The 27,491-nt window shown below is 63.0% G+C and overlaps 2 protein-coding genes across 2 annotated transcripts in view; both read right to left on the reverse strand.

Annotated features, from left to right (window-relative positions):
- Positions 1–7,419: 7,419 nt before the first annotated feature.
- On the reverse strand, positions 7,420–18,285 carry CABP7 (calcium binding protein 7). The gene is made up of 5 exons (XM_054173050.1): positions 17,578–18,285; positions 11,158–11,301; positions 9,519–9,631; positions 8,483–8,636; positions 7,420–8,353 (listed from the first exon to the last, which is right to left on the reverse strand). The coding sequence occupies exons 1-5, from the start codon at positions 17,684–17,686 to the stop codon at positions 8,226–8,228; spliced, it is 648 nt and encodes a 215-aa protein (XP_054029025.1). The 5' UTR covers positions 17,687–18,285; the 3' UTR covers positions 7,420–8,225.
- Positions 18,286–27,304: 9,019 nt separating this feature from the next.
- Positions 27,305–27,491, reverse strand: part of NF2 (NF2, moesin-ezrin-radixin like (MERLIN) tumor suppressor) — a 56,231-nt gene continuing 56,044 nt past the window's right edge. Inside the window, exon 16 of the mRNA XM_054172992.1 lies at positions 27,305–27,408. Within this exon, the coding sequence (XP_054028967.1) occupies positions 27,358–27,408 (51 nt within the window). The 3' untranslated portion in view covers positions 27,305–27,357. The remainder of the gene's footprint in view (positions 27,409–27,491) is intronic.

Here is a 27,491-nt window from a genome sequence, read left to right on the forward strand (position 1 = left end):
GACAGAACTGTTTGTGTACATTTTTATACCAATAAAACCTCCCTCCTGCAGCCTGCCTGTGTGCTGTGCCCTCTGCCCTGTGCCCCCTGTGCCCCCTGTGCCCCCTGTGCCCCTCTGCCCCTGTGCCCCTCTGCCCCTGTGCCCTCTGCTCCTGTGCCCCTCTGCCCCTGTGCCCCTCTGCCCCTGTGCCCTGTGCCACTCTGCCCCTCTGCTGCCAGCCTCCCCTGGGCTGAGCTGGGTGGGTGGTTGTCCCCCTGCCACCAGGGCAGCACTCTTCCCAGGGCAGGATCCTTCCCCCCTGGCACCTGCACTGTGCCCTGCACTGCCTGCTGTCTGCTCCAGCCTGGGGAAGGAGCTCCTGAGTGAAGGGCTTGGGGAGCTCCCCTGAGGCCTCTGCTTCTGCTCCCACGGTGCTGGGAATGAGAAGCAAGGAGGAGAAAAACATCCCAAGGTTTCTCTTTCTCCAGGAAACAAAGTCCTAGGTGAGTGCCAGTGGGGCAAGCCCCTCTGGGGGTCACTCACTGCTGAGGGAGCTGGCTGGCCAGGGCTGTGACAGAGGCCAGGCTGGAAGGTCACACTGGGCAGTGCCTCCTCCCCCTCCTGCTCACTGGGGGCTGTACTGGGAGCTGAGGGCCAGCACAGTGCCCGGGGAGGGCAGCCAGCCCTGGGGAGCAAGGCAGCAGTGCTTCAGGGCACAGCCTGGGGATGGCCAAGATGTGGCTGCTGCAGTGAGGGTGTGACAGAGCCATAGGTTCATAGAAGGGTTTGGGTTGAGAGGGACCTTGGAGATCATCCAGTTCCAACCCCTGCCATGGGCAGGGACACCTCCCACCAGCCCAGGCTGCTCAGGGCCTCATCCAGCCTGGCCCTGACCACCTCCAGGGAGGAAACATCCACAGCCTCCCTGGGCAAGCTGTGCCAGTGTCTCCCCACCCTCACTGGAAAGAATTTCTTCCCACTCTCCACTCTCAATCTGCCCTCCTCAGGCTTCAGTCCATTGCTCCTCATCCTGGCACCACAAACCTTTGTCCAAAGTCCCTCCCCAGCTCTCCTGTAGCTCCCTTCAGGTCCTGGAAGGCTGCTTTGAGGTCTCCCTGGAGCCTTCTCTCCTCCAGGCTGAACAGCCCCAACTCTGCCAGCCTGTGCCCAGCGTGGAGGTTCTGCAGCCCTCTGATGACCTGTCCAGGAGGGCAGGCATGAGCCCAAGCCCTTGCCCTGGCTCTCTGGTGGGTGCTCATCCTCAGCCGGGCGTGCGGGAGGCGGCAGCCGGCGGCAGCTCCGCGGAGCGCGGCCAGGAGGCTGCACCCTCTGCCAGTGCATTTCAGGTTTGGCCTGGCACGGGCACGGAGCTGGTGGGGCCAGATTCATGAAGAGCTCAGGCAGGAGCCAGCTGCCTTTGCCCAAAGCTGGCCTGGAGCACGCTCAGCTGCCCAGCGTGGGGCAGAGCTGCCGCCTCGGGGTGTGGGCAGATGGCCATCAGGAGCCCTCAGCCCGAGCGCGCCCGGAGCTGGGATGAAGCTTGGGCAGGGGCAGGGGCTGGGTGGCACCGCGGTGCAGCTGGGCACAGACCTGCCTGAGCCCTGCTGCAGCAGGGAAACCTGCCCTGCCTGGAGGCTCTGAGCCACGCTGAAGGGTGGCTGTATCCTCCCCACTGTGACTGCGGTTGCTCTGCTGAGCCTGGAGCTTGGTTACCTTCGGGGAGTGGGACCCAAGGGCCTGGCCTCCAAGGATGTGACATCAGCCTGTGTCCCATCCTTGCCTCCCCTTGGAGGAGCTGGGCACAAAGCACCCAAGGGGCACCTATGTGGGGGAGTCTCTAGGGGGGGAATGGAGACCAAATTAGGTGGGGGGAGAGGGGAAAACAAACCCCCAAAGGGTCTGTGGGATGCTCTGGAGTGGGGGCGGTGGCTGCTCTCCCCACTTTGATGTGCATCCCTGTGCCCCTGGCACCGTGAAGGAGAGAGCCCCAGGGAGCTGGGGGGGGTTGGGTTTGGAACATCCCTGTGGGGATGGCTGCTCAGGAGGTGTTGCCTCACCCAGCCCCCACAAGCTTCATGGTTCCAAAACCTCTTCCCAGATCCAGCTGAAATGTGGTGGAGAAGCACATCCTGGCCAAGCAGCCCAGAGCACCTGCAGCAGCCTGCCTGTGAGGGACAGTGATGGGGGCAAACCAAGGGCAGCCACAGCCCCTCGGAGCTCCTCCTTGCTCCCCTGGAGCCAAACTGAGCCTGCTGCTCCCAGCAAGGCCTGAAAGCTGGGAGTGGAAGCATTCCCAGCCTGACCAGGACTGGGGATCGAGTTTTCACAGATGCAGATTCAGAGATTGCATCAGGTTGGGAGGCAGCCTCCAAGGGCATCCTGTCCAACCCCCCTGCAGGCAGCAGGGACAGCTCCAGCCAGAGCAGGCTGCACAGGGACACAGCCAGGCTGAGCTTGAAGATGTCCAGGGCTGGAGCCTCTAGCACAGCCCTGGGCAGCCTGTCCCAGTGTCTCCCCAGCCTCACTGTGCAGAACTTCCTCCTGATGTCCAACCTAACTGTGCCCTGCTCCAGTTCCAAACCATTGCTCCTTGTCCTGTCCCCACAGCCCCTTCTGAACAGTCCCCACACAGCCCCAGAGGGCACAGCTGGTACCCAGCTCCCCAGGGATGCTCCATGGGGCTCAGCAGGTCTCAGTGCCCCAGGCTGGGCGATGCGGGGCTGTGGCACATCGGTGCTGGCAGGGGCCAAGGTGGCTGTTGCAGAGCAGGAGCAGGAGCAGGAGCAGGAGCAGGAGCAGGAGCAGGAGCAGGAGCAGGAGCAGGAGTCATTTGTCGGGAAGCTTTTAGGGAAATGAGCAGGTCCTGGGCCCCTGCCAAGGCGCAGCCCTGCTGGGCTCTGCTGCTGTCCTCTGGCAGCTCTTGCTGGGAGAGAGTGGAAGACAGGGAGAGGGAAGGGGGGTGGGGATGAGGTCAGGATGGGGATGAGGACAAGGATTGGGGACAGGGATGGGCATGGGGACAGGATGGGGGTGGGGAGGGGGAATAGGGACATGGGTGAGGACAGGGATGAGGACAGGACAGGGATGGAAATAGGAATGGAAATGGAGCCAGGGATGGAGATGGGGATAGGGATGAGAACAGAATAGGAAAAGGGATAGGAATGGGAATGGAGATGGGGACAGGGATCAGGACAGGGTCAGGGGTGGAAATAAGGATGGGACTGAGAATGGAGATGGAAATGGGGCCAGGGATGACGATGAGACAAGCCTGGGGATGAGAAGAGGGGACAGGAACAGGGATGGGTCTGAGATCACCTCACACTATTTGCAGCACCAGAGAGTGCCCAACCTTGCCCAAATCCATCGTTCCTAGCCCCAAACACTTGCTGGTGCCGCGTCGGCCTCTGTCCTACAGACCCCGGGGGCTGGGGCTGGTTTTGCTCTGTCTGGTGGGGCCGGCCGGCAGCACCTCCCTGCCGCCTCCCCTCTCTCCATCAGCCCCGCACCTCCCCAGCGCCTTCCTTCATCCAGCTGCGGGAAGATTTTTTTGCCCTTTCCTGGGGAGCATTTAATCAAATTACCGAGGAGCTTCGTCGCCTCGCAGCAGCAGCAGCGAGCCGGGGCCGTCTGCGGCAGAGCAGAGCGGGGCCGGGACGCGGGGCCGGGACGCGGGGCCGGGACGCGGGGCCGGGACGCGGGGCCGGGACGCGGGGCCGGGACACTGGTGCTGAGCACAGCTGCTCCTGAGTCCGGGAGCTGCCATCCCCAAAACCTGCCTGGAGAAATCCCTTCTCCCCATCCCCATTAAAATTAATTAAGCAGCTTTGCAGAGCAGAGCTGAGGGGGATGGAATTCTTCCTTTCATCTAAATTTCCTTCTATGTTATTGTATTTCCTAGCAAATTAAGTTGTCCTCTTTGTCTTTTCTCTCTTTTTTCCTCATTTTTGTCTTTATTTTTCTTCCTTTTTCCCCCCTTTTCCCCCTCCTTTTTCCCTTTATTTTTCTTCCCTTCTCCTTAATTTTTCTTCCATTTTTCTTCTCTTTTTTCCTCCTTTCAAACCTTTATTTTTCCTTTCTGTTTTCTTCTATATTTTTCTTCCTTTTTTCTTCTTTTCTCCTCCTTTTTTCCCTTTATTTTTTTTCTTCCTTTTTTATCTCTTCTTTCTTTAATTCTCTTAATTTTTTCCTCTTTTTTCTTTATTTTTTCTTCCTTTTTGTCTTCTTTTTTCCTCTTTTTTTTTTCCGTTATTTTTTCTTTTTTCTTTTTCTTCCTTTTTCCTTTTTTCCTCTTTTTTTTCCCGTTATTTTTTCTCTTTTTTCTTTATTTTTCTTCCTTTTTGTCTTCGTCTTTTTTCCTCTTTTTTTCGTTATTTTTTCTCTTTTTTCTTTATTTTTCTTCCTTTTTCCTTTTTTCTTTTTTTTTTCCTTTGTTTTTTCTTCCTTTTCCCCCTTATTTTTTCTTTTTTTCTTCATTTTTCTTCTCTTTTTTTTTAAATTTTTTCCTCTTTTTTTTAATTTTTTCCTCTTTTTTTTTTTCATTTCCCCCCTTTTTTTCTTCCCCCCCCCCCTTTTTTTTTCCTCTCTCTCTTTTTATTTCTTTCAGGCTCCCTTATGTTTGCTCACAGCCTCTCCAGCAGACCTGCTTAAAGACCCCTACCCCCCTGGCTTGCTCTGCGAAATGCCAGTCCATTAAACCAACCCAAACTTCCTGGGGGAGATGGATGGAGTTTCATTATGGGCACAGAGCCTCCCTTTCCCCCCCTCCCCAAGCCCTCCCCCAGCCCTTTGCAAGGCAGCTGAAATGATTTCCTTGCCGTGGAGCAGTTCCCATTTTCATTTCTCATTTGGATGTTCAGTTCAATTTGTTGGAGAAATTGAGCAAGATAAAATAAAAACAACAACACCACCACCCCCCCAACAAAACCCCCAAACCAACCAACCCCCAGGAACCAGACCCAACCCCACCCCCAAACTCCAAATCAATGAAACACAACCAAGTCCTCCTGGCATCCCAAAAATGAGGCCCTCGCCCCCTGGCACAGCGCTGGGGGGTGGGGAACCCCAGGCAGGCACAAGGAAAGAGGTTTTCCCCATCTGGGGAGCAAACAGGGCTCCAGGCAGGTGCAGGCTGGGGCTGCCCCAGCCCTGACACCCCAGGGACTGTCTGCTCCACCCCAGCTCCTCACAGCAGGGAACCCCCTGCCCTCCGCCCCCCAGCACTGCCCACGGTGGGGGGCACCATTTTTACCGGTAGGCTCAGGGCACCAAGAGCTTCCCCTGGCTTTATTTATTATTTTAATCTATTTGCCATTAAAAATGCATCAGGCAGGGCTCAGGGAGGGGTGAGCCGTACGGCAGGCAGGGCTCAGGGAGGGGTGAGCCGTACGGCAGGCAGGGCTCAGGGAGGGGTGAGCCGCTCGGCAGGCAGGGCTCAGGGAGGGGTGAGCCGTTCGGCAGGCAGGGCTCAGGGAGGGGTGAGCCGTACGGCAGGCAGGGCTCAGGGAGGGGTGAGCCGCTCGGCAGGCAGGGCTCAGGGAGGGGTGAGCCGCTCGGCAGGCAGGGCTCAGGGAGGGGTGAGCCGCTCGGCAGGCAGGGCTCAGGGAGGGGTGAGCCGCTCGGCAGGCAGGGCTCAGGGAGGGGTAAGCCGTACGGCAGGCAGGGCTCAGGGAGGGGTGAGCCGCTCGGCAGGCAGGGCTCAGGGAGGGGTGAGCCGCTCGGCAGGCAGGGCTCAGGGAGGGGTAAGCCGTACGGCAGGCAGGGCTCAGGGAGGGGTAAGCCGTACGGCAGGCAGGGCTCAGGGAGGGGTGAGCCGTACGGCAGGCAGGGCTCAGGGAGGGGTGAGCCGCTCGGCAGGCAGGGCTCAGGGAGGGGTGAGCCGCTCGGCAGGCAGGGCTCAGGGAGGGGTGAGCCGCTCGGCAGGCAGGGCTCAGGGAGGGGTAAGCCGTACGGCAGGCAGGGCTCAGGGAGGGGTGAGCCGTACGGCAGGCAGGGCTCAGGGAGGGGTGAGCCGCTCGGCAGGCAGGGCTCAGGGAGGGGTGAGCCGTACGGCAGGCAGGGCTCAGGGAGGGGTGAGCCGTACAGCAGGCAGGGCTCAGGCAGGGGTGAGCCATACGGCAGGCAGGGCTCAGGGAGGGGTGAGCCGCTCGGCAGGCAGGGCTCAGGGAGGGGTGAGCCGTTCGGCAGGCAGGGCTCAGGGAGGGGTGAGCCGCTCGGCAGGCAGGGCTCAGGGAGGGGTGAGCCGCTCGGCAGGCAGGGCTCAGGGGGGGTGAGCCGCTCGGCAGGCAGGGCTCAGGGAGGGGTGAGCCGCTCGGCAGGCAGGGCTCAGGGAGGGGTGAGCCGTTCGGCAGCCGTGGCTCCCCCCTCGCCAGCACAGCCAGCCACGATCACCACGCTGGGCTGCAGGGGCAAGGCCACGGTGTGGCATCACTCGCTGCAGGAGTTAGACCTCACCGTGGCGTAAATCAGGAGTCACAGGGGTGCTCTCCTCCCTGCCAGCCTTGGGGCAGGATCCACAGCCTGGCTGGAGGACAGTGATCCTTCCAGAGCCACTCTGAACTCCCAGGCCATGGACCAGATCCTGACACCCCTCAGATCTGCCACGACACCGAGTAAAAGTGTTCTGGGGAAGGTGCTTCTGCTGCTGTGTGGCCTCCTGTCGAGGCACTTTGGGAGGCAAATGGCCTTAGAACGTTCATCAAGTGCCCACACCAAATAGCAGGGCATGGAAAGCGGGGAGGGCACCATAAACCCACTTGATGCTCCCCCTCTGCCCCCCAGGAAATGGCAGAATCCATGGTGAGATCTGCAGCAGGATCCACACTGGGGTCCACAGCTGGACAGGGATGGGGAGCATGCAGGTGGGAGCCACTGAGGAGCTGTGTCCCCTCCAGCCCCAAATCTGGGGAGGTTCCAGCCCCCCAGGATGCTGGTGGTGGAGCCATGAACCCATAGCCACTGCCCATCTCCCTTGGCAGGAGGCCTCAGCAACACAATCACAGAATCCCAGCATGGGAGGGGCTGGAAGGGACCACCCAGTCCAACCTCCCTGCTAAAGCAGGGCACCCACAGCAGCTTGCCCAGGGTCACAACGGCCAGGGGAGCTTGGAAGCTCTCCAGGGAAGGAGACTCCACAACCTCCCTGGGCAGCCTGCTCCAGGCCTCCAGCAGCCTCACACCAAGGAAGTTTCTCCTGCTCAGATGGAGCTCACACACACACTGACAGAAGCTCAGCAGCACCCATGGGTGCTCCCATGGCTCTGCACCTGCCTGACATCCACCACTCCTCCATCAGTCTCCCCCCAGCATTGCCAGCACTCCCCAGCAGCCCAGGGCACTTCAGAAATCCCAGTTTTATTTCAGATTGGAAACAACCAACCAGGAAGAAAGGGAAGAAAAGAGAACGAAAGAGAAGAGGGAAAACAAACAAACAAAGACCCAAAAAAAAGAAGACAAAAACAACCCCGAACCAACTCCAAGGAATGAGCAACAGCCTCAAACTCAAACCAGTCCGGTGCCCAGGTGGGTGCTACATACAGGCTGGGCAGGGGGAGGGGGGCAGGGGTGCAGGCGGGTGGCCCTGGCCGGCGCGGGCTCCCCGGCCTTGGGGTCGCTCCGGCTCTTCCTGGGCTGGGTCGGCTCAAAGTGCATCAAGCAGATGGGGAACCATCTGGAAGGGGAGGAAACTGAGGCACGGCGCAGGGCCGGGGTGGGGGGCACAGGCGGGGTGGGGGGGTGAAATCCAGCCCTTGGCAGCCAAGTCCATGCAAACGCTCCCAGCCGCAGGAGCCACCTCGGGCGCGTGTATTGCTTAGGGGTGATTTGGTTCGTGTCGTGATTACCGAGCGATAGGCGCTAGTGTCGGCGAGCCCGACGGGAGCCGGCGCCCGGGGCGGGGGGCTCTGACCCACCCCCGGCGCAGGGCAGGGCGGCACACGGGGCTCCATGCACGGGACATGCACTTACGGGTTGGTTTGTCCGGCGTGGGGGGGTCTGGGGCGTTTCAGTGACTTTGGGGGTCTCGGATCCCCCCATGCTCTGCAAGCAGCCATGCGCTCGCATCGCCCGGCGCGGCGGGGACCCGGCGCGGGGTGGCCTCTCCTCGGGGTTGCGCCCCCCGCCCCTCCCGTCCCAGGGCGGGGGTTCGTGTGTCTGAGTCAGATGTGGAGGTGGACGTCTGTCTGTCCCGGTACTCCTCGCTCTGGGCGCGGCCCCCCGTCGGTGGCAGGAGCTGGGTGGAGGTGGCTCCGTTACTTCATGCCGCTGCGCAGCACCTGGTTGGCAGCGATGAGCATCACGCTGATGATGAAGGCGATGGCAAAGGCGCAGATGAGGCTCTTCCGCACGCAGGTCTGACGGATCTGCTGGCTGGAGCAGGCTGGGGAGGGGAGGAAAGAGGTCACCCCAACATCCCCCACGGGCACCCGCGGGGACCCAGCGCCATGCCCGCGCCTCGGGGCTGGGGGCGGGGGGAGCGTCTGGGCCTCCCCGGCTTCCCGGCACTCACTCTCCACGTCGACGGGGCACTCCTCGGCCGTGCCCATGTGGCTCTCCTCCTCTGTCATGATGATGTTCTCGATGTCCTTCATGGAGAGGTGCTCGCAGAAGGTGTCGTACAGCAGCCGCTTCAGCTCGTCCACCGTCAGCTTCTGCATGTCGCACTGCGGGCAGCGGGCAGGGGCTCGGGGACCGGGGCTGACCCCACGGCCAGGGGGCACAGTGATGCTGGGGGCGGGCAGGGGATGGGCCCCGGCACCCTCGGGTGCTGGGATCTGCTTGGATCCCCCCCACAGGGGGCAGGGAAAGGGCAGGTGTCCTACTGACCCCATGGCAGAGCTGCTCCTGTGAGGGGCACCCAGGGGTGCTCATACCTTGGGCCCTCTGGCTGCTGTACCCTGACCCTCATCCTAAGCCTAACTCTGACCCTGATCCTAAACCTAACCCTGACCAATCAACCAACTCAAAACCTGACCTTAACCCTGATGCTTAAACTAACCCTAAGCTGGAGCCCAACCTTGACCATCACCCTAACTCCAACCCTAAATCTGACCCTAACCCTGACCCCAAACCTGACCCTGACCCCAAACCTGACCCTGACCCAACATTGACCCTAACATTTAAACAAATTCTTAACCTGAACCTAATTCTGATCCTAGTCCTAACCATGACCCCAAATCTGACCCTAACTCTTAAACCATCTCTAATACTCACCCTAAGCCTGATCCTAAACCTAACCCTCCCCCCAGTTCTGACCCTAACCCTTAAACCAGCTCTAGCTCTGACCCTACCCAAAAGCTTGAGCCTGATTCTGACCCCTTCACCCTAACTCCAGCCCTGACCCCACCCCTAATACTGCTCCTAAACTTTGACCTCAACCCTGACCCTTAAACCAGTTTAAGCCCTGACCCTAACCCCTGATCTTGATCCTAACCTTCACCTTAACCTCAGACCCAGCCTTGACCCTAATGCTAATGCCAGCCCTGACCCAAAGCCGTCCCCCAGAGCCCTGGGTGCCCCCCGGGTGGGGGCTGGGGGGTCCCTACCTTCCAGAAGACCGTGTCGAAGTCGGTGCCATGGAACTTCTCTGGGATGCCCGAGGTGGAGAGCTTGGGCCCCAGTAACGTCACAAACTCCTCAAAGTCCACCTGCCCATCACCTGCAAGAGATGGGGGTGGCCATCACCCCCTGCCTGGGCCTGGGGGTACGTGTGGCACCACTGTCCCCTCACTGACCGGCCCTGGCCAGGGCTCCTGGGGAGGTCAGGCAGTGCCCGGAGCACCTCTTCCCCCATTCCACCCAGGAGCCACTGAAGCCCATCTGTGATGGCCTGGACCAGCAGCTGCTATGATGGGACCTTGGACTTCACCAGCCAGAGACCCCCAAGCTGGCTGGGGACCCTCAATATCAGCCAGGACCCCGTGGCTGGTCAGGGAATCCCCAAACCAGCTAAGGGACCCCAATGCCAGCTGGGGACCTCCAGCTAAGTTAGGGGGGGCTCAGTGTCAGGGCCCCAGTACCTTCTGGAGATCCCCAACGCTATCTAGAGCTCCCCAATGCTGTCTGGAGACCCCCAATACCGTCTGGAGACCCCCAAACTGGGTGTGTACCTCCAATAAAATGTGAGGTCTCCCACACCAGCTGGGATCCCTGACACTCTCTAGGGTCCCCAGTGCCACCTGGGACTCTTGGTGACATCTGGAGATGCCCAGTGTGAGCTGGGGATCACCAGTGCCATCTGGGCACCCCCAACACTGGATGGGGACCCTCAAAACCAACCAGGGACCTCACACTGGATAAGTACCTCCAACAAAGCTTGGGGTCCCCCAACACTAGCTGGGGTGCCCCACACTGCCCAGCGTCTCCAGTGCCATCTGGGATCCTTGATGCCATCTGGGAACCCTCAATGTCACCTAGGGACCCCTCAGTGCCGTCTGCCCCCACCCCCCCCTCCCCAGTGCCATCTGGGGACCTCCAACGTGTGCTGGGGACTGTCAGTGTCAGCTGGGGACTCCCAACACCATCCAGGACCCCAGACACCAGCTGGAACTCCACCTCTGGCTGGGCCCCCAGAGCTATGTGGGGACCCCCTGTGGTGGCCGCGGTGCCAGGAGGGCACACGGCGTGGGGTGGCCGCATCCCGGGGCTGCGGAGGCTGCCGGTGCCGGGGCTGTCAGGGCGGCACTAACGATGAGTAATGAAGGGAGCGGCGCCTGGCAGCGCTGCCGGAAAGGCTTTCAAATGGGGGGGGGAAGGAAACCAATAAATTAAGCAGCTCCTGAAGGTCCCAGTGAGCGCAGCAGCGACAGGGACACAGGGCGACAGTGGCAGCGAGTGCTGGAGCGTGGCTGAGCAGGGCATGGCCCCCAGGGCGGGATCCCACCCAGGGCGCAGGATGCAGCCCCGGCAGCCGGGTCCCAGCGGGTTTGCCGAGTGCTCTGGGATCCTTCAGTCCCCAGCAAAGCTGCAGTAGTGGTGATGAGGATGAGGATGAGGATGATGGATGAATAGGAGGCTCTGGGCAGGGGGCCGAGCCTGGATCAGACCCTTCTGCATCCTGCATCCTGCGCCCGGTCCCGCAGCCACCACCCCGTGGGGTGGGAATGAGGGAAACCGGGGTCTCAACAAAGGGAAGGGTGCTGGAGGTGCCAGCCCTGTCCCCATGGCGGGGCGCTGGGGTCCTACCGTCCATGTCGAGACGCTGGATGATGACTTCCAGCTCCACCTCGTTGGGCATGTAGCCCAGGGAGCGCATGGCCGTGCCCAGCTCCTGCTTGGAGATGAAGCCGTTGCCATCCCGATCAAACACCTTGAAGGCTTCACGGATCTCTGTGAGGGGGAGACAGCGATGAGTCCAGGAGACAGGGATGAGTCCAGCCACCCCCTCCCCCCCGGTCCTAGGGCCCCTCAGGTTCCCCACGGACAGTGCTCTGTAGTGCTCCCCCCTTCCAGAGGGAGAAGTGAGGCATGGCAGGACACACACACAGAGAAATACACGGGGTGTCACCGGCTGCTGGTGCCCCACAGCCTCCCCATGGAGGCTGCAACCTCCCCAGGAGGACCCCAATGGACCCCAAGATCTCTGCTCCAACTCTGGCCACCCACTTGCAGCACTCACCCTGCCCTTGCCACCACCCAGCCCTCCCCAACCCAGAACCTCAGCATCTTGCCCCCAGAGCAGCTTCCTTGGCCATGCCTGAGCTCGGGGTGCCCACCAGAGTGAGGGAACCCCATGGCAGGGAGCATCCCTGCACCCTGGGGAGCCCAGGGCCCCATCAGAGGGTTACAGGGTGGGTGCTGGAGCTGTGTGATGCTTCAGCCAGAGGTGTACCAGGAGACCTGGGTGCTCAGCTCATGCAGAGGAAGATGGGATGGAGAGGGGGAGAAAGTGGGAGGGCTGGGGGGTTCTGGCTCAAAATGAGCCCCGTGGACATGGGGAAGGTCCCTGCAAGGTGACAGGGAGGTGGGAGGGCACTGGGGAAACTGAGGCATGGTGCTGGCTGTCATCCAACCAAAACCTGAAGGGAGGCTGTAGCCAGGAGGGGGTTGGTCTCTTCCCCCAGGCAACCAGCACCAGAACAAGAGGACACAGTCTCAAGCTGTGCCAGGGGAGGTTTAGGCTGGAGGTGAGGAGAAAGTTCTTCCCAGGGAGAGTTGTTGGCCATTGGAATGTGCTGCCCAGGGAGGTGGAGGAGTCCCCATCCCTGGAGGTGTTCAAGAGGGGACTGGATGTGGCACTGGGAGCCATGGTTTGGCTGTCAGGAGGTGTTGGGTGACAGCTTGGACTTGATGGTCCCTGAGGTCTTTTCCAACCTTATTGATTCTGTGGCTCTGTGAGAAGCCTCACGGTGCCCACCGGTTCCATCCCACCTCCTGCTCACTTAGGGCTTTGCTCTGTTTTTGGGAGCCTTTTGGATGCACCCCGAGAGGAAGAGCTGGGGGTCCCCCAGGGGATCCAGGGGAGCTCATGTTTGGAACAGGGGGAAGCCAGGGCAAGGGGTTTGGGTCCCTCTTCCTTCACCGTGCAGCCAGGCTGCGGGCACCAGGCAGTGTAAGCGGGCACTGGGTCTCGGCTGCTGGCAGAGGCTTTGTGCTGGAGCTAGGCAAGAGAAACTGGAGCTGAGAACATCGGGGCTGGGGAGATAAAAACCCACACGGGGCTGTGCTGTCGAGCCCCAGCACGTGGGCATGTCCCTGCCTGGGTGGTAGCCAGTTGGTGACATCTTCTGAGGGGTTTGGGAGGGTTTGGGCCCGAGCTCCATGGCCGGCACCCCTGCCTGAACATGGGGGATGCTCCCGAGTCCCTTTGTGCCCGTGGGGAGCCCTGCTCTGGTCCAGCCACCCCCAGAATTCATCTTTTGGGGCTGCTCATCCCGGATCACCTGCTCCCCATCGTGTGGCTGAGGGCATGGGGGCAAGGCAAGGATGTGTCCCACCAGTGGCCAACCCGGGCCCCCAACAGGTTGCCCACCCACAGCTGGGGCACCCTGACTTTCCTCCACTGAGCCAGCAGCACCCAGCTCCAATGTGAACCCCCAAGGGGTGGCTGCAGGGCTGGGAGGGCAGCCAGGTGCCACAAAGGTCCCCCCACAAGCAGAGGGTGAGAGGAGAGGTGCAGCACATCTGCCCTGCAGCACCCCAGGAGCCTGGCACCTCGCCACGGGGCCAGTCTGCGGCTCCCGCAGCCCTGCAGCCACAGGTGGGCTGCTGAAGGAGGGGAGCCTGGGCTGGGGGCACCCCGGGGCCTGTCAGCACCCATGGGTGCTGTGTCAGGATGAGTGCACTGCCACAGTGCCCTGGAGTCTGCCCACTCAGGGAGAGTGAGAGCAGGCACTGCAGTGAGGAGGGCACAGGCTGTGCAGTGCCACTGCACTGGTGTGCAGCCCCTGCAGCAAGGCACCCTGCAGTGCCACTGCACTGGTGTGCACACACAGAGCCAGCCTGCAGTGCCACTGCACTGGTGTGCACACACAGAGCCAGCCTGCAGTGCCACTGCACTGGTGTGCACACACAGAGCCAGCCTGCAGTGCCACTGCACTGGTGTGCACACACAGAGCCAGCCTGCAGTGCCACTGCACTGGTGTGCACACACAGAGCCACCCTGCAGTGCCACTGCACTGGTGTGCACACACAGAGCCACCCTGCAGTGCCACTGCACTGGTGTGCACACACAGAGCCAGCCTGCAGTGCCACTGCATTGGTGTGCACACACAGAGCCAGCCTGCAGTGCCACTGCACTGGTGTGCACACACAGAGCCAGCCTGCAGTGCCACTGCACTGGTGTGCACACACAGAGCCAGCCTGCAGTGCCACTGCACTGGTGTGCACACACAGAGCCAGCCTGCAGTGCCACTGCACTGGTGTGCACACACAGAGCCAGCCTGCAGTGCCACTGCACTGGTGTGCACACACAGAGCCAGCCTGCAGTGCCACTGCACTGGTGTGCACACACAGAGCCACCCTGCAGTGCCACTGCATTGGTGTGCACACACAGAGCCACCCTGCAGTGCCACTGCATTGGTGTGCACACACAGAGCCACCCTGCAGTGCCACTGCACTGGTGTGCACACACAGAGCCACCCTGCAGTGCCACTGCACTGGTGTGCACACACAGAGCCACCCTGCAGTGCCACTGCATTGGTGTGCACACACAGAGCCACCCTGCAGTGCCACTGCATTGGTGTGCACACACAGAGCCAGCCTGCAGTGCCACTGCATTGGTGTGCACACACAGAGCCACCCTGCAGTGCCACTGCATTGGTGTGCACACACAGAGCCACCCTGCAGTGGTGCTGCATTTGTGTGCACCCCCTGCAGCAAGGCAATTGTGTGTGAACACTGCTCACACCACTGCTGCATTTGTGTGCACAGACACTGCTGCTGCACTACTGTGCACAGACACACTGCTTTTGCTGCTGCTCACTTGTGTGTGCACAGACACCTTGCAGTGGTGCTCTGTTGGTGCACACATGACACAAACACCTTGCAGTGATGCTCTGTTGGTGCACACATGACACAAACACCTTGCAGTGGTGCTCTGCTGGGGCACACATGACACAAACACCTTGCAGTGATGCTCTGCTGGGGCACACATGACACAAACACCTTGCAGTGGTGCTCTGTTGGTGCACACATGACACAAACACCTTGCAGTGATGCTCTGCTGGGGCACACATGACACAAACACCTTGCAGTGACGCTCTGCTGGGGCACACATGACACAAACACCTTGCAGTGATGCTCTGCTGGGGCACACATGACACAAACACCTTGCAGTGGTGCTCTGCTGGGGCACACATGACACAAACACCTTGCAGTGACGCTCTGCTGGGGCACACATGACACAGACACCTTGCAGTGATGCTCTGCTGGGGCACACATGACACAAACACCTTGCAGTGGTGCTCTGCTGGGGCACACATGACACAGACACCTTGCAGTGATGCTCTGCTGGGGCACACATGACACAGACACCTTGCAGTGATGCTCTGCTGGGGCACACATGACACAAACACCTTGCAGTGGTGCTCTGCTGGGGCACACATGACACAAACACCTTGCAGTGATGCTCTGCTGGGGCACACATGACACAGACACCTTGCAGTGATGCTCTGCTGGGGCACACATGACACAAACACCTTGCAGTGGTGCTCTGCTGGGGCACACATGACACAGACACCTTGCAGTGATGCTCTGCTGGTGCACACATGACACAAACACCTTGCAGTGGTGCTCTGCTGGGGCACACATGACACAAACACCTTGCAGTGATGCTCTGCTGGGGCACACATGACACAAACACCTTGCAGTGATGCTCTGCTGGGGCACACATGACACAAACACCTTGCAGTGGTGCTCTGCTGGGGCACACATGACACAAACACCTTGCAGTGGTGCTCTGTTGGTGCACACATGACACAAACACCTTGCAGTGGTGCTCTGCTGGGGCACACATGACACAAACACCTTGCAGTGACGCTCTGTTGGTGCACACATGACACAAACACCTTGCAGTGACGCTCTGCTGGGGCACACATGACACAGTAAGAAACACCTTGCAGCGATGCTGTGCTTGTGTGTGCACAGGCAGACACAAGCAGCCCCAGTGCAGAGATGGGCTGAGTGTGCACACACCCAGCCCACCCTGGGCAGAGCTCTACTTGTGCACAGACAGACAGAGCCTCTGCAGCAGGGCTGTGCATACAAACCCATCCTGCTCTGATGCTGTGCTGGTGCATGCACACCCTGCAGTGAGGCTGTCCCTGTGCACACAGACACACAGATGCACAGACACCCTGCAGTGAGGCTCTCCATGTGCACAGACAGACACACAGACACGTGCCCACCATGTGTGCACCCAAGCACCTCTCCCCCCCCCCAGCACCTCCAGGAGCAGTGGAGCTGCACACAGGGGGTCACAGACACAGTCGGCACAGAGCAGCCCCTGCAGTCAGGCTGGAACAGGGCACTAAGTACACACACACACACACTCACACTCATACTCACACACACACTCTCACACTCACACTCATACTCACACACACACTCTCACACTCACACACACACACTCACACTCACTCTCACACTTACACACACACTCACTCTCTCACACTCACACTCTCACACAGCTCTGGCACACTCACCGTGCCCCCATCTCCCTGCCTGCACATGGCAGCTCCTGGCCAGGCTTTGGGGTAGGAGTCCTCTTACCCCTAGCCTTGAGGCCCCGTGCCTCAGTTTCCCCCCTCGGACCCCACCTGAGTCTGCAGGTTCATCACTGAGCTCCCTTTGTCCCTCCCCAGCCCTTGCCCCGGTGTCCCTCTCTGTGCTGGTGCCAGGGGCAGGGATGGGCCCCAGGGGTGCTGCGTTCCCCAGCAGAGCAGGGCTCCCCGGGGATCCCCCAAGCTCGGGAGGGGGGATGGGGGCACCGGCAACGCCCGTCTGGCCGCCACGGCAAACTTTTGGGGTGGGAAAAGCCATTTTGGGGCTAGCGAGCTGAGCCCGGCCCCGCTCATGGCATGAGTGGGCACAGCCCCAGCGGTCGCTCCTCCTGGCACCGGGACTGCCTGGGGCCGCCGTGCCCCGCGGGGCGGGGGGGTGAGTGACCCTGGGTGGGGGGAACAGGAGTGCCAGCGGTGCCAGCCCCGCCGGGGTCCCCCGCACCGGCAGCCACTGTCATAATATGACAGCGGGGAAGGTGGCCCTGCCGCGCCGGGGGGGTCCAGCCCCGCGCCGCCACCGCCGGTCCCTGCTGTGTCATATTGTCACGGCAGCGACACCGGGGACGGGACCCCCCCCCGCCCAGACCTCACCCCCCTCTCCCGCTGCCCGGCTCCCTCCCACGCTTTCCTTCCTCCCTCCCTCCCCTCCTCCCTCCTCATCCATCCCTTCATCCATCCGCATCCCGCTCGCCTCCAGCCTCCCGGGGAGGGGGGACACGACCGCGCACCCCATCCCCACAGCACCCACTGCTCCGTATGGAACGGCAGCCTCCCTCAGCCCGCACCCCACAAGGGATGAGCCCCACCAGTCCCCACATGGGGTGGCCCCCGCTGCAAACCACGTATGCAGCCCCCCCCCCGGCGGCCCTCACCCTACATGGGATGGACTCCTACCGCCCCCCCCCCCCAGCTGGATGCCCCAGCAGCACCCCACATGGGCTGCCCCCCGCGCCTTGCAAGGAATGCTCCCCGCAGCCTGCACCCTGCGTGCAATGCCCCCCCCAGACCCCAGTGCCTCACACGGGATGCTTCCCCCATTCCCCCAGCACCTCACCGGGGGGGGGGGGGCAAGCCTGCACCTCACATAGGATGCCCCTCCCAGCCCCTCCAGTACCCCATATGGGGTGTCCCCCAAGTTCCTCATAAGAAATGCCCCCCCCTTAACCTGCAGCCCCCACGCCACGGCCCGCACACAAGCCCCACAGCTCCCCACAAGGGGTTTTGCCCCCCCCGCTCCCCAGTCTGCGCCTCGCATAGGATGCCCCCCACCGCAGCCCCCCTCAGCACCCCACAAGGGATGATACCCTCCGCCTGCACCCCACATGGGATGCTCCCTGGACACCCCCCCCCCCATCCCCCGCGACCCCTTCCCCCAGCCGCTCACCCTCCAGCTCGTCCTCGGGGATCTCCACTGGGCGCTGATCGGAGAGGATGTTGGGGACGGTGTAGATCCCCCGGTACATCAAAGCCGCCGTCACCGGGTGGAAAGGCATCTTCGGGGCTCCCCAAAAGCCGAAGTTTTAACCCAAATCCCGTCAAGAAACGGAGCGGGGGGGCTGTCCCCAGCCGGTACCGGAGGAGACGCTAAAACCCAAGTTACCGGTGCCCGGCGCCCCCCCCGCCCGGCACCCACCGGAGCAGCGGGGCCGGGGCGGGCGGGCGCTTCCCCCTCTCCGGGGCCGGTGGCGGGACGGGGCTGGCGGCGAAGCCCTTCACCGGGCAGTCAGGGAGCAGGCGGGGCCCGGAGGGACATGCCCTCCCGAAGTGCCAACGGGAGGCGAAAGCATCCAGGCACCGGCTAAATCCCGGCGGCAGCGGCAGCGGGGGGGTCGGGGCTGGCCATGCCGCTCCGGGGCTGCCCCCCCACACCCCCCACCCCGGCCAGACCCGCGGCCGCTCACAGCCCTCGGGGTGCTGCTGCCACCGGGCCACGCTCCCCGGTGGGGCCCGGCATGGCGGGGCCGAGGCCAAGGGCGGCCCCTTCTTCCTCCTCTCTCCTCCTCCTCCTCTTCTTCCTCCCAAGTGTCCCGGGGCTCGGCTCCCCGCCGCTGGCTCAGCCCCCGGCGCCGCGCACACGCTCCCCACCAGCCGCCGCCGCTGCCGGTGAACGGAGCATCCTCGGCTGCGGCCCCGGCAAAGCGGCAGCGGAATCGGGGGGGGGGAGCGGGGGGGCGAGCGGCTGGGTCGGGCGGGTTTTGAATGGTCCCGCCTGAAAATGGGGCTGGGGGCGGGAGTGGGGGGCGGGGGTGGTGCCTCCCCCCACCACGGGGAGGGGGGTAAGGGGAGGGGGAGCTGCGGCAAAGTGGATGTCACTGTCACACCGGGAGCGTCCCGGGCCGCATCCTGCCCTGGTGCTGCCGGAACACCCGGCTGGTGCAGGGGCTCGGGGGGTCCTGGTGGGTGGACAAGGGCAACGCTGGTGCCAGCGACAGAGCTGGTGGGTCCCTGTGTCACCCCGAACCCGGGCAGCTGCCACCACGAGGTCCCCACACACCGGACCCCATGCCCAGGCTGCCATCAACCCGAGGTCCCTGCACGCAGCACCCTGTGCCCAGGCAGTTGCCGCCCCGAGGTCCTCACAGAGCACTCAAAGTCCCTGCACGCAGCACCCTCGGCCATGGCAGTTGTCACCACACGGTCCCCAAACACAGCATCTCATGCCCAGGCAGTCACCACCTGTTCCTGACACCCCAGGCTGCCCCCACCCCGAGGTGCCCACATGCAGCACTCCATACCTGGATATTTGTCACCACGAGCTCCTGGAACCTGGCACCCCAGGCTGCCACCACTCCAGGGTCCCCACACACAGCACCCTGTGCCCAGACAGTTGTCACCCTACGGTCCCTGCACACCTTACCCTGTGCCAGGGCAGCTCTCACTGCAAGGTCCCCACAGGCTGCACCCCATGCCTGTTGTTATCCCTGGGTCCCCGTCCATGGTGCCCCAGGCTGCCACCACCCCGAGGGCCCTGCATGCAGCACTTCAGGCCGTCATCAGTCACCCCAGGGCACCCTGTGCCGGGCTGGTTGTCACTTCCAGGTCCTCGCAGGCAGCCCCCCAGGCCATCACCGGCCCGAGGTCCCTCTGTGCAGCAGCCTGGGCCAGGACGGCGCCATGCCAAAGTCCCCAGGGTGCTGTGGGGTGGCAGGGCCACCCTGGCCACCGTGGCTCCTGTGCCCGGGCAAACACGAGCCGTGGGAGGGGAGTGAAGAGGAGCCAGGAGCTAAGCCCTTGGTCCCCATCCCCATTTCCAGTCTCTCCCCACTTCCCCCCAAGCTTTGTTCACAGGTCGCTGATCAGTCACAGCTGGGCTCCCCTGCTGGGCTGGCGTCTCCCTGTGACACTGCCTGGTGGCATCCCTGGCACCTGCCTGCACCCTGGTGCCTGGGAGGGATGCTGCCCAGGACTGGGATCTCCCTCCGTCCAAATCCCACTGCCTGCCTTGCCTGCCCATCTCCCTGCGTGAGGGGACCCCAGCCTTTTGGGAGAGGGGGGTCACAGTGTCCCCCATGCCTTGGTGGCATCTCCCTGTCTAGGCACAGTGGCACAAGGCCCAAGCTGTTCTCCAGCTGGAGGCTGCTGTGGTGGGATGAAGGGGTTGGGGACAAAGAGGGTAAATGTCCCCAGAGCTCTACTGGGGTGGGAGAGAGAAAGGGAGGTGCAGGTGGCACTTCCTGGGGGCTCATCCAAACCCCAGAGATGCTGGAGAACAATGGGGAAACTGAGGCAGGGGTGGGAAGGGCTCCAGATGTGCTTCTCCTGTTGGGACCATCACAAGGACCTCCAAAAATCTCTCAGCCTGGTTTCTGCTGCTCCAAAGCCCTCAGCCAGCCCCCTCGGGATGCCACAGCCCCTGCGGGATGCCACAGCCCCCTCGGGATGCCACAGCCCCTGCAGGATGCCACAGCCCCTGCGGGATGCCACAGCTCCCTCGGGATGCCAGAGCCCCCTCGGGATGCCACAGCCCCCGCGGGATGCCACAGCCCCCTCGGGATGCCACAGCCCCCGTGGGATGCCACAGCCCCCGCGGGATGCCACAGCCCCTGCGGGATGCCACAGCCCCCTCGGGATGCCACAGCTCCCTCGGGATGCCACAGCCCCCTCGGGATGCCACAGCCCCTGCGGGATGCCACAGCCCCCGCGGGATGCCACAGCCCCCTCGGGATGCCACAGCCCCCGCGGGATGCCACAGCCCCTGCGGGATGCCACAGCCCCCTCGGGATGCCACAGCCCCTGCGGGATGCCACAGCCCCCGCGGGATGCCACAGCCCCCTCGGGATGCCACAGCCCCCGCGGGATGCCACAGCCCCCTCGGGATGCCACAGCCCCCGCGGGATGCCACAGCCCCCGCGGGATGCCACAGCCCCCGCGGGATGCCACAGCCGCCACGGCCACCGCTCGGCCTCGGCCGGTGCCTCACTCAGCTCAGTGCCGCTGGGAATTTTGGGGAGCTGTGACCTTGCCCCATGCTGAGCCTTCCCCCTCCCAAGTGGGAACGTTGGCCGGGACCGATGAGGCGCTGGGGGGGGCTCCTCAAAACCCTCACCGTGCCCCCGGCACCTCTGGCAGCGCTGCCGGTGCAGCCGCCGCTGGCTGTAACCAGTTGGGGTCCCCTTTAGGCCATTTTTCAGCTGGCAGAGACTTCCTTCAGCAGTGGAAAAGCACCGCGGCCAGGCTCCGAGCCGCCAGTTTCGGGGGGTGATCAACCCCCTTCTGCCGCGGGGTGTCAGCTCCCGGGGCAGGATCCATCCCCTCGGGCTGTCCTGGCTCCGGGGGGGTGCAAGGCGGGGGTGGGCTGCCGGGGGGGTTGTGTTTCTTCCAGCTCCATCTTTCACTGTAGCTTGGGATGGTATTGGACACATGGCCACACATCCCAAGGGGACCCTCCGGTGCCTAATCCTGTGGCTGAAGCCCCAGCACAGCCCTGAGCAGGACGATGGTGACGGTGATAAGGGATTTGGGGGGGGGGGGGGGGGGAACAAGTCCCCCCCAAAAAAGGCAAAGCAGCCTCATTGGAAACCTGCTCCTTGCTCCTCAGTGGATCAATTAGCTCTTCCATGTTAACGAAGCTGCCCTCCCAATTAATTCTCCACTTGCCCACGGAGCCCCGGGCTGGAAGCTCATTAATTTCTCACGCCCAAGCCCCAGCAGGGATATCTCGGCAGATTCCTGAGCTGTTCCTCGCCAGTCCCCGCAGGAGCAATCCACGCTCCAGACTCCTGGGGCACCCAGAGCCTCCTTCCCCGGGGATGGGGAAGCAGCCAGTCCCGGCTCCCGCTGCTCATCCCGCGGGACAGGGGCGTGAGCGGGGGCGGCCCCGGGGGAAAAGCAGAATTAGACAGAGGCTTAATTGCCTTTGAAGTCCTGAGTGGGTTTCTGCTCACGAGGGATCAACAGCAGAGTGGTCTTGGGTGTTTTCCCTGAGCCGCGATGGAGATCCGCACCCTGCCTGGCCACACCACCCTCTTCCCTATGGGATGAGGGATGGGACCTGCGCTGTCCCTCACCGCCCTGCCCTCAGCCCCCTCCCCTCCATTCCCTCACTTCTGTTGCGGCGAGCAGCTCGGAACTGGACCCCTCCGACCTTGCTCCTGCCATGATGGGGTGGAGGCAAGGAATGAGGTGACCCCAGCCCCCAGCGTTTTGGGCTGCCATTCCCAGCCCCAGCCGGGTGCTTTACACCTTCCCCATCCCCCCTTCCCCATCCCCCCTCCCCCCCCGGGGCATTGCCGATGTTCCTCTGCAGAATTCCTCCTTTGTTTCAGGAGCTGTTCCTCTTCACAGCCTTCCCTTCGTTGCACCCGGGGCTGAGGCTGGCAGGGCAGTGCCACCTCTGTCCCCATCCCTTCGTCCCTCCTCGTGACGGCAGCACCCTCCCGGCACCGTCTCCTAATTAGCCGCTCCCACTAACGAGGTGGGAGAAGCGGGATCCAGGTCTGGCATTCTGCATCTTATTTGCAGCTCTGTGAGGCTCTCCAGAGCTCCCGGATTCACATCCCAGCATCGTCTTAATTCCTCTCAGGAAGGTTTGGGGATGAACTGAAGAGGGAGGAGGCTGTGCTGGGACTGGGATGGGGCTGATGTGTCTTTAATTTAACCTTCTCCTCCTCATTTCCCCCGGAGCCTGCTCCCAACCCCCCGGCCAGGAGGAGGTTCCCCCCTCGCTCCCCACCACCACCCCTGGATTTAGCAGATTCCTGTGCTGGGCTCTCCCCTGGCCTGGGCCAGGATCCTGAGGTTGGCAGCTCTGGGCTCTGCTACACCTCCAGGTGGGATTCTTGCAGAGACAGGGAATCTAGCAAGGATGGCAGGAGGGAGGATGAGGATGGCAGGAGGGAGGATGAGGATGGCAGGAGGTGGAACGGGGATGAGGAGAAGGGCTGGGATAGGGATGAGGATGAAGCCTGGAATGGAAATGAGGATGGGATAGAATGGGGATGAAGGGGAGGATGCAGATGGCATGGGGATGAGGATGAAGGTAGGATGGGCCTAGGGGTGGAGATAGGATGAGGATGAGACAGGGATGGGATGGAGATCCCTCACAGGGGGGGACAGGAAAGGATGGAGATGGTGGGATGGGATCAGAGGGGGATGGGATGAAATGGGATGGGGGTGGTGGGATGAGATGTGGATGAAGATAGGAATCCCTCACAGGGGTGAGGATGGAGATAGGATGGGGATGGCATGAGGATGGGGTTGGGAATGGCATGGGGGTGGGCTGGGGATCCCTCACAGGGCTGGGATAGTTCACAGGGCTGGGGACACCTGGCAGGGATGGGGATGGTGCAGACCTCAGCCCGGTTGCCCTCATCCCCCAGGACAAACTCATCCCAGGCCAGAGTGAGGATGCTGGGGTGGGAGGTGGCAGCACAGGTCCTCTGGGCTGTACCATCACTCAGGCTGAGCACAGGGAGGGGACACAAGAGGCCCGGGGTGGCCGTTGTGTCATTACAGTCACCGGCTGGCACCGAGCCCTGGGAGGCGCCGGCGGTGCCATCCATCTCCTGGGGCCAAGGCTGCCAGCTGGGCATTTAGTCAAATGTTTCCTAAACCAAGGCCTGGTGGAAGAAGAGGGATGGCTCCCAGGAGGGATGGCTCCCATGTCCCCAGCAGCAAGGTTAACCCTGTGCCAGCTGCCAGTGCCCAGCTGTGGTGACCCCCAGAGGGGAGGTTCTGGGGGGCTGCTTCACGGTGTGGCTGTGGCCATCCCCACGCTGGGATGTACTGGGGAGCTCAGCACCTCCCTGGTGGGCAGGGCTGCAGGCAGCTGGTGCAGCTGGGGAGGGCAGGGAGAAGGCTTTGGGGACCTCATTTAGTTTGGGTTCTCAGGGGCAGGTGGTGCCTGATGCCAGGATACCAGAAATTGGTGGTCCCCAGCACCACCATGTCCAAGCCAGAAGCATCCTGGCAGGAGTGTGGCAGTGCCCCACATCCCTACAGCAGATGGAGCTGTGTCCTGATGGGAGGAAGTGATGGCAACAACATTCCAGGGGTCCCAACCCAGGTCCAGCCCCCACCAAGCAGCGGTGTCAGCAGATGCCAGGGACACCAAGAGGGATGAGGATGCCCAAAGGGATTAACAGGGGAGGGGAAATTAACAGTGAGGGTGGAGGGATGGGATCCTGGTTGGTGGGATCCTGGACAAGGTGGCATCTCCTTCTCCAGGGCTGTGCCCTGCCAGGGTTGGCCATATCCTGGTTGGCAGCAGCAGCTTGCTCTGGGCCATGCTCAGCCCTTGTGCTCCCAGGGCAGCAGCTCCTGAGCTCTCCTGGGCACCAGCTGGTCCTGAGTGTGTTGTGTGCTCCTACACCAAGCTATGAGGTCTTGCCCTCCACTGCATGGCCCTGCACCACACCACAGCATCCTGCACCCCCTGTGTGCTCCTGCACGGGGTCCTGCAGCCCGTGGTGTGGGCTTGCACCCCAATCCCACCTTGCCCAGCATCCCCTCCTTCAGCCTGAGTAGCCTCTAGTGCTTCACCCTCAGCAGGAGACCAGGGGCTGGAGCAGCTCCATGAGCTCCTGATGTCACCCCCGTGGTGACCCCCAGGTTACCCCCTCCCTGGTGCTCTGCCTGGGGCCGAGTGGGCACCTCTGGAACCAGCCAGAAGTTCTGGGGGTCCAGAGCTGTGGTGTTCCCCCACAGGCCTCCCTCTTGGCCCAGGAAGCCTCCAATTCATCCAACAGGACACTTGCTGAGCCTTTCAGCACAGCTCTATGGCTGCCCCAGGGAGCTGCCAGGGCAGGGGGAGATGCACTGAGCTGGCCAGGTCTTTGCTGGGAGCAGGGTGGCCCTGGTGCCAAGCCCCCAGCCAGGCTGCCTGTGCCCAGTCCTCTCCCTCCTCATCTCATTGCCTTTCCCCTTTCCCCCCCTGGAAGACCAAAGGCTGGGAAGGGCAGAAGGTGGAGTGGCACAGAGGGCAGTGCTGTGCCAGCCAGCAGCTGATGCCAGCAGTGTTGGATGGGGACAGTGGGGGACAGCGTGGGGCTGGCAGCCACCAGCCACAGAAGGAGTAAGGTGCCCATGGTGCTGCCCCTGAGGAGCAGTCATCCTGCAGCTGGGACCCAAACCACACACATGGGAGTGGAGCACCCCTGGGTGCCCCAGGACCAGGGATGTGGAGGGGTCCCATGGCTGCTCAGCAGAGCAGAGGGGCAGGAGCCTCTCTCTCCAGCTCTGGCCACACTGCTTTGGCTGCAGCCCAGGCTGCCCTTGGCCTTCTGTGCTGCCAGTGCCCAGTGCTGGCTCCTGCCCAGCTTCTTCACCCCCCCAGCACCCCCAAGTGCTTCTCTGCAGGGATCCTCTCACCCCCCAGCCTGGACTGGTGTCAAGGATGGCCCTGACCCCTGTGCACACCCCTTGTACCAACTCCTGTGCCCTGTGCAAACCCTTCCCTGGTGTCCCCACACACAGAGGCTCACACAGAGGCTCACACCCCCCAGAGGAGACCACACCTGCACAGGCACCCAGGCAGCACCCCAGGGGGCAGCTGGGGGTGTGGGGTGGGCACAGAAGTGGCAAGCTGTGAGTTATGGCTGCATGGAATGAGGCCAGCAGCCCCATCAGCACCCCTGCCTCAGTTTCCCCATCGGTCCCTGCTGGCCCCCAGAAGGCCTTCACCTGCCCAGCACCTTTTAGGTGGGCACCAAACCAGCTCCCTGATCCCCCCTGCTCTCAGGGTTGCTGGTCACCCAGCAGCCCCCCTGTGTCCCCTCGCAGCAGGGCAAGGCAGGACATCCATCACTGAGCCCAGCGAGTCACTGGGGGGCGGGGGGAGCCCTGAGCAGCCTCCCTCCTCCTCCTCCCCCCAAGCTGGGTCTCGCCAGAGCTTGGTGCTGCTCGGCACAGGCAGCGGCTCGGTGGAGCCCCGGCGACGGCTGTGGCTCGGTGGTGGCTGTGGCTCGGTGCCGGCGGCTCGGTGGTGGCTGTGGCTCGGTGGCAGCTGTGGCTCGGTGGCTGTGGCTCGGTGCCGGTGGCTGTGGCTCGGTGGCTGTGGCTCGGTGCCGGTGGCTGTGGCTCGGTGCCGGGGGTGCAGCCCGGCCGTATCCCGAGCTGCCCAGCAGGGCTTTAGCCGTAGTTAAGCAGGAGGTCAGCGCCGCCGGGATGCGCTGCAGGGAGGCTGAGAGCAGGCAGAGCCCGGGGAGAGGCAAACACGGGGTCACCCCCGACCCCCCCAAGAGGGAGAGAAGCAGCCTGCTACAGGCAGGGCTAGCAGAGCCCTGAGGGTTCCCCCCCCGGAGCAGTAGGGAAGGGGGAAAGGATCCCACCCCCCATGGGAGCTGCCCGGAGCGCTCCACTCCCCCGCCTCTGGCAGCCAAGGGCTCGGGGAGGTTTGCCCCGAAGCAAGGAAGATCCAAGAGGGCCAAGCTCCCCCTCGAAGTGCTTGGAACTTTTATTAAACCAGAGGAACTGGAGCTCCTCCTGGGCCGGGGGGAGGGCCCGTGGCTGAGCCAGGCCACGGCCAGCTGCCCCCAGCCCCACACGGTGGGGAGTGCATCAGCAGGGGTTTAAATAAGAAGGGGTTGGGGCTGGGCTGTGCTCTGGGTGACCCCCCCGGGAGGTGGCTTGGGGGGGAGTCAGGGGAGGAGTGAAGGAGGAGTTGGGGGTCCTGAGGGCATGCCCTGGGGCAGCACTGTCTCCTTCAAGGAGTGAATTGCACCTGGAAGGGAGGTTCCCCCTGAGCCAAGGGCAGGGTTTGGGTTGGAGACACGAAAGAGAGGTCAGGGCAGCCCCACTGCCCCCTGGCCACTGCTGGGGGGGTGGTGAAGGAGAGGTCAGGGCAGCCCCACTGCCCCCTGGCCACTGCTGGGGGGGTGGTGAAGGAGAGGTCAGGGCAGCCCCACTGCCCCCTGCTGCTGCTGGGGCGTTGGAGCTGTGAGTGAAGGCACCTGCATAGGGACAGGCAGCGCCCAGTGGGGGCTCAGAGGAGCTGCTGGGGAGCCCATGCTGCATGTAAGGGGTGCAGGAACCTGGGTGCCCAGTAACAGCCCAGCCATGCCCCCCCTGAACCGCAGCTGCCTGGTTTGTCACAGTTCACAGGAAAGAAGGCATCGTTTGGCTGGCACCAGCTGCTGCCTGCCCCTCAGCCTCCCAGAGGGCTGGAGGAGAACTTCCTCCCCACCTCCTGCCCTGCCTGCTCCCCTGGGGGCTGCAGCAACCCTTGCCCCTACAGCCCGAGGTGCCCACCGCCACTGTCCCCCCGCTCTCCGCTGCGGGCGAGCCGGCGCCAGGGGCCCTGATTTACAGCACTCCACTGGCACATGCTCTGGGTTCTAATGGAGAGCCAGGCACCACGGGCTCCAGGCTGTGCCCACAGCAGAAGGCAGCCCAGAGGGGGTGGCACGGCAGCCCTGCCAGGGGGAGCTTCGGGCGCAGTCCTCAGCGGGCTGCCAGGCTGTGGGGGGAGCGCAGCTGCAGCCCTGACCCCAGCGCCTCGACACTAAGCCAGGAGAAGGGAAAGGCTGGGAAGGAAGAGGGGCAAGGGAGGAAGGAGGGGCACTAAGCCAGGGAACACCAGGCAGTCCGTGGGCAGCCAGGGCACGGGTCCGTTGGCATGCAGAGGCTGGCAGCACCCGGGGGGTGAGGCCCAGCTGCCCAGCCCGGGCTGGGCACAGCGGTGCCAGGGGCAGAGGCTGCAGCTGGCAGCAGCGCTGCGGAGCGGCTCCTAGAGCTCCTCGAAGAAGGCCACGCGGGACTTGGTGCTCTGGAGGGTGAGCTGCAAGAGAGCAGAGGGGGGGGCTGAAGGGGGACAGGGCTGAGCCCCCTCCTCCTCACCCAGCCCCAGCTGCACCCCCAGCT

The sequence above is a fragment of the Dryobates pubescens genome, chromosome 25, assembly GCF_014839835.1.
Source record: "Dryobates pubescens isolate bDryPub1 chromosome 25, bDryPub1.pri, whole genome shotgun sequence".
Classification (NCBI taxonomy): domain Eukaryota; kingdom Metazoa; phylum Chordata; class Aves; order Piciformes; family Picidae; genus Dryobates; species Dryobates pubescens.

What these genes read in the sequence shown, in the direction of transcription:
- CABP7 (XM_054173050.1), bottom strand. Translation starts at nt 17,686, where the DNA reads ATGCCTTTCCACCCGGTGACGGCGGCTTTGATGTACCGGGGGATCTAC. An exon ending in CCAGCGTCTCGACATGGACG is followed by an intron (nt 9,632 to 11,157) that starts GTAGGACCCCAG and finishes CATCTCTTGCAG; the next exon opens with GTGATGGGCAGGTGGACTTT. An exon ending in GTGCCCCGTCGACGTGGAGA is followed by an intron (nt 8,354 to 8,482) that starts GTGAGTGCCGGG and finishes TCCCCTCCCCAG; the next exon opens with CCTGCTCCAGCCAGCAGATC.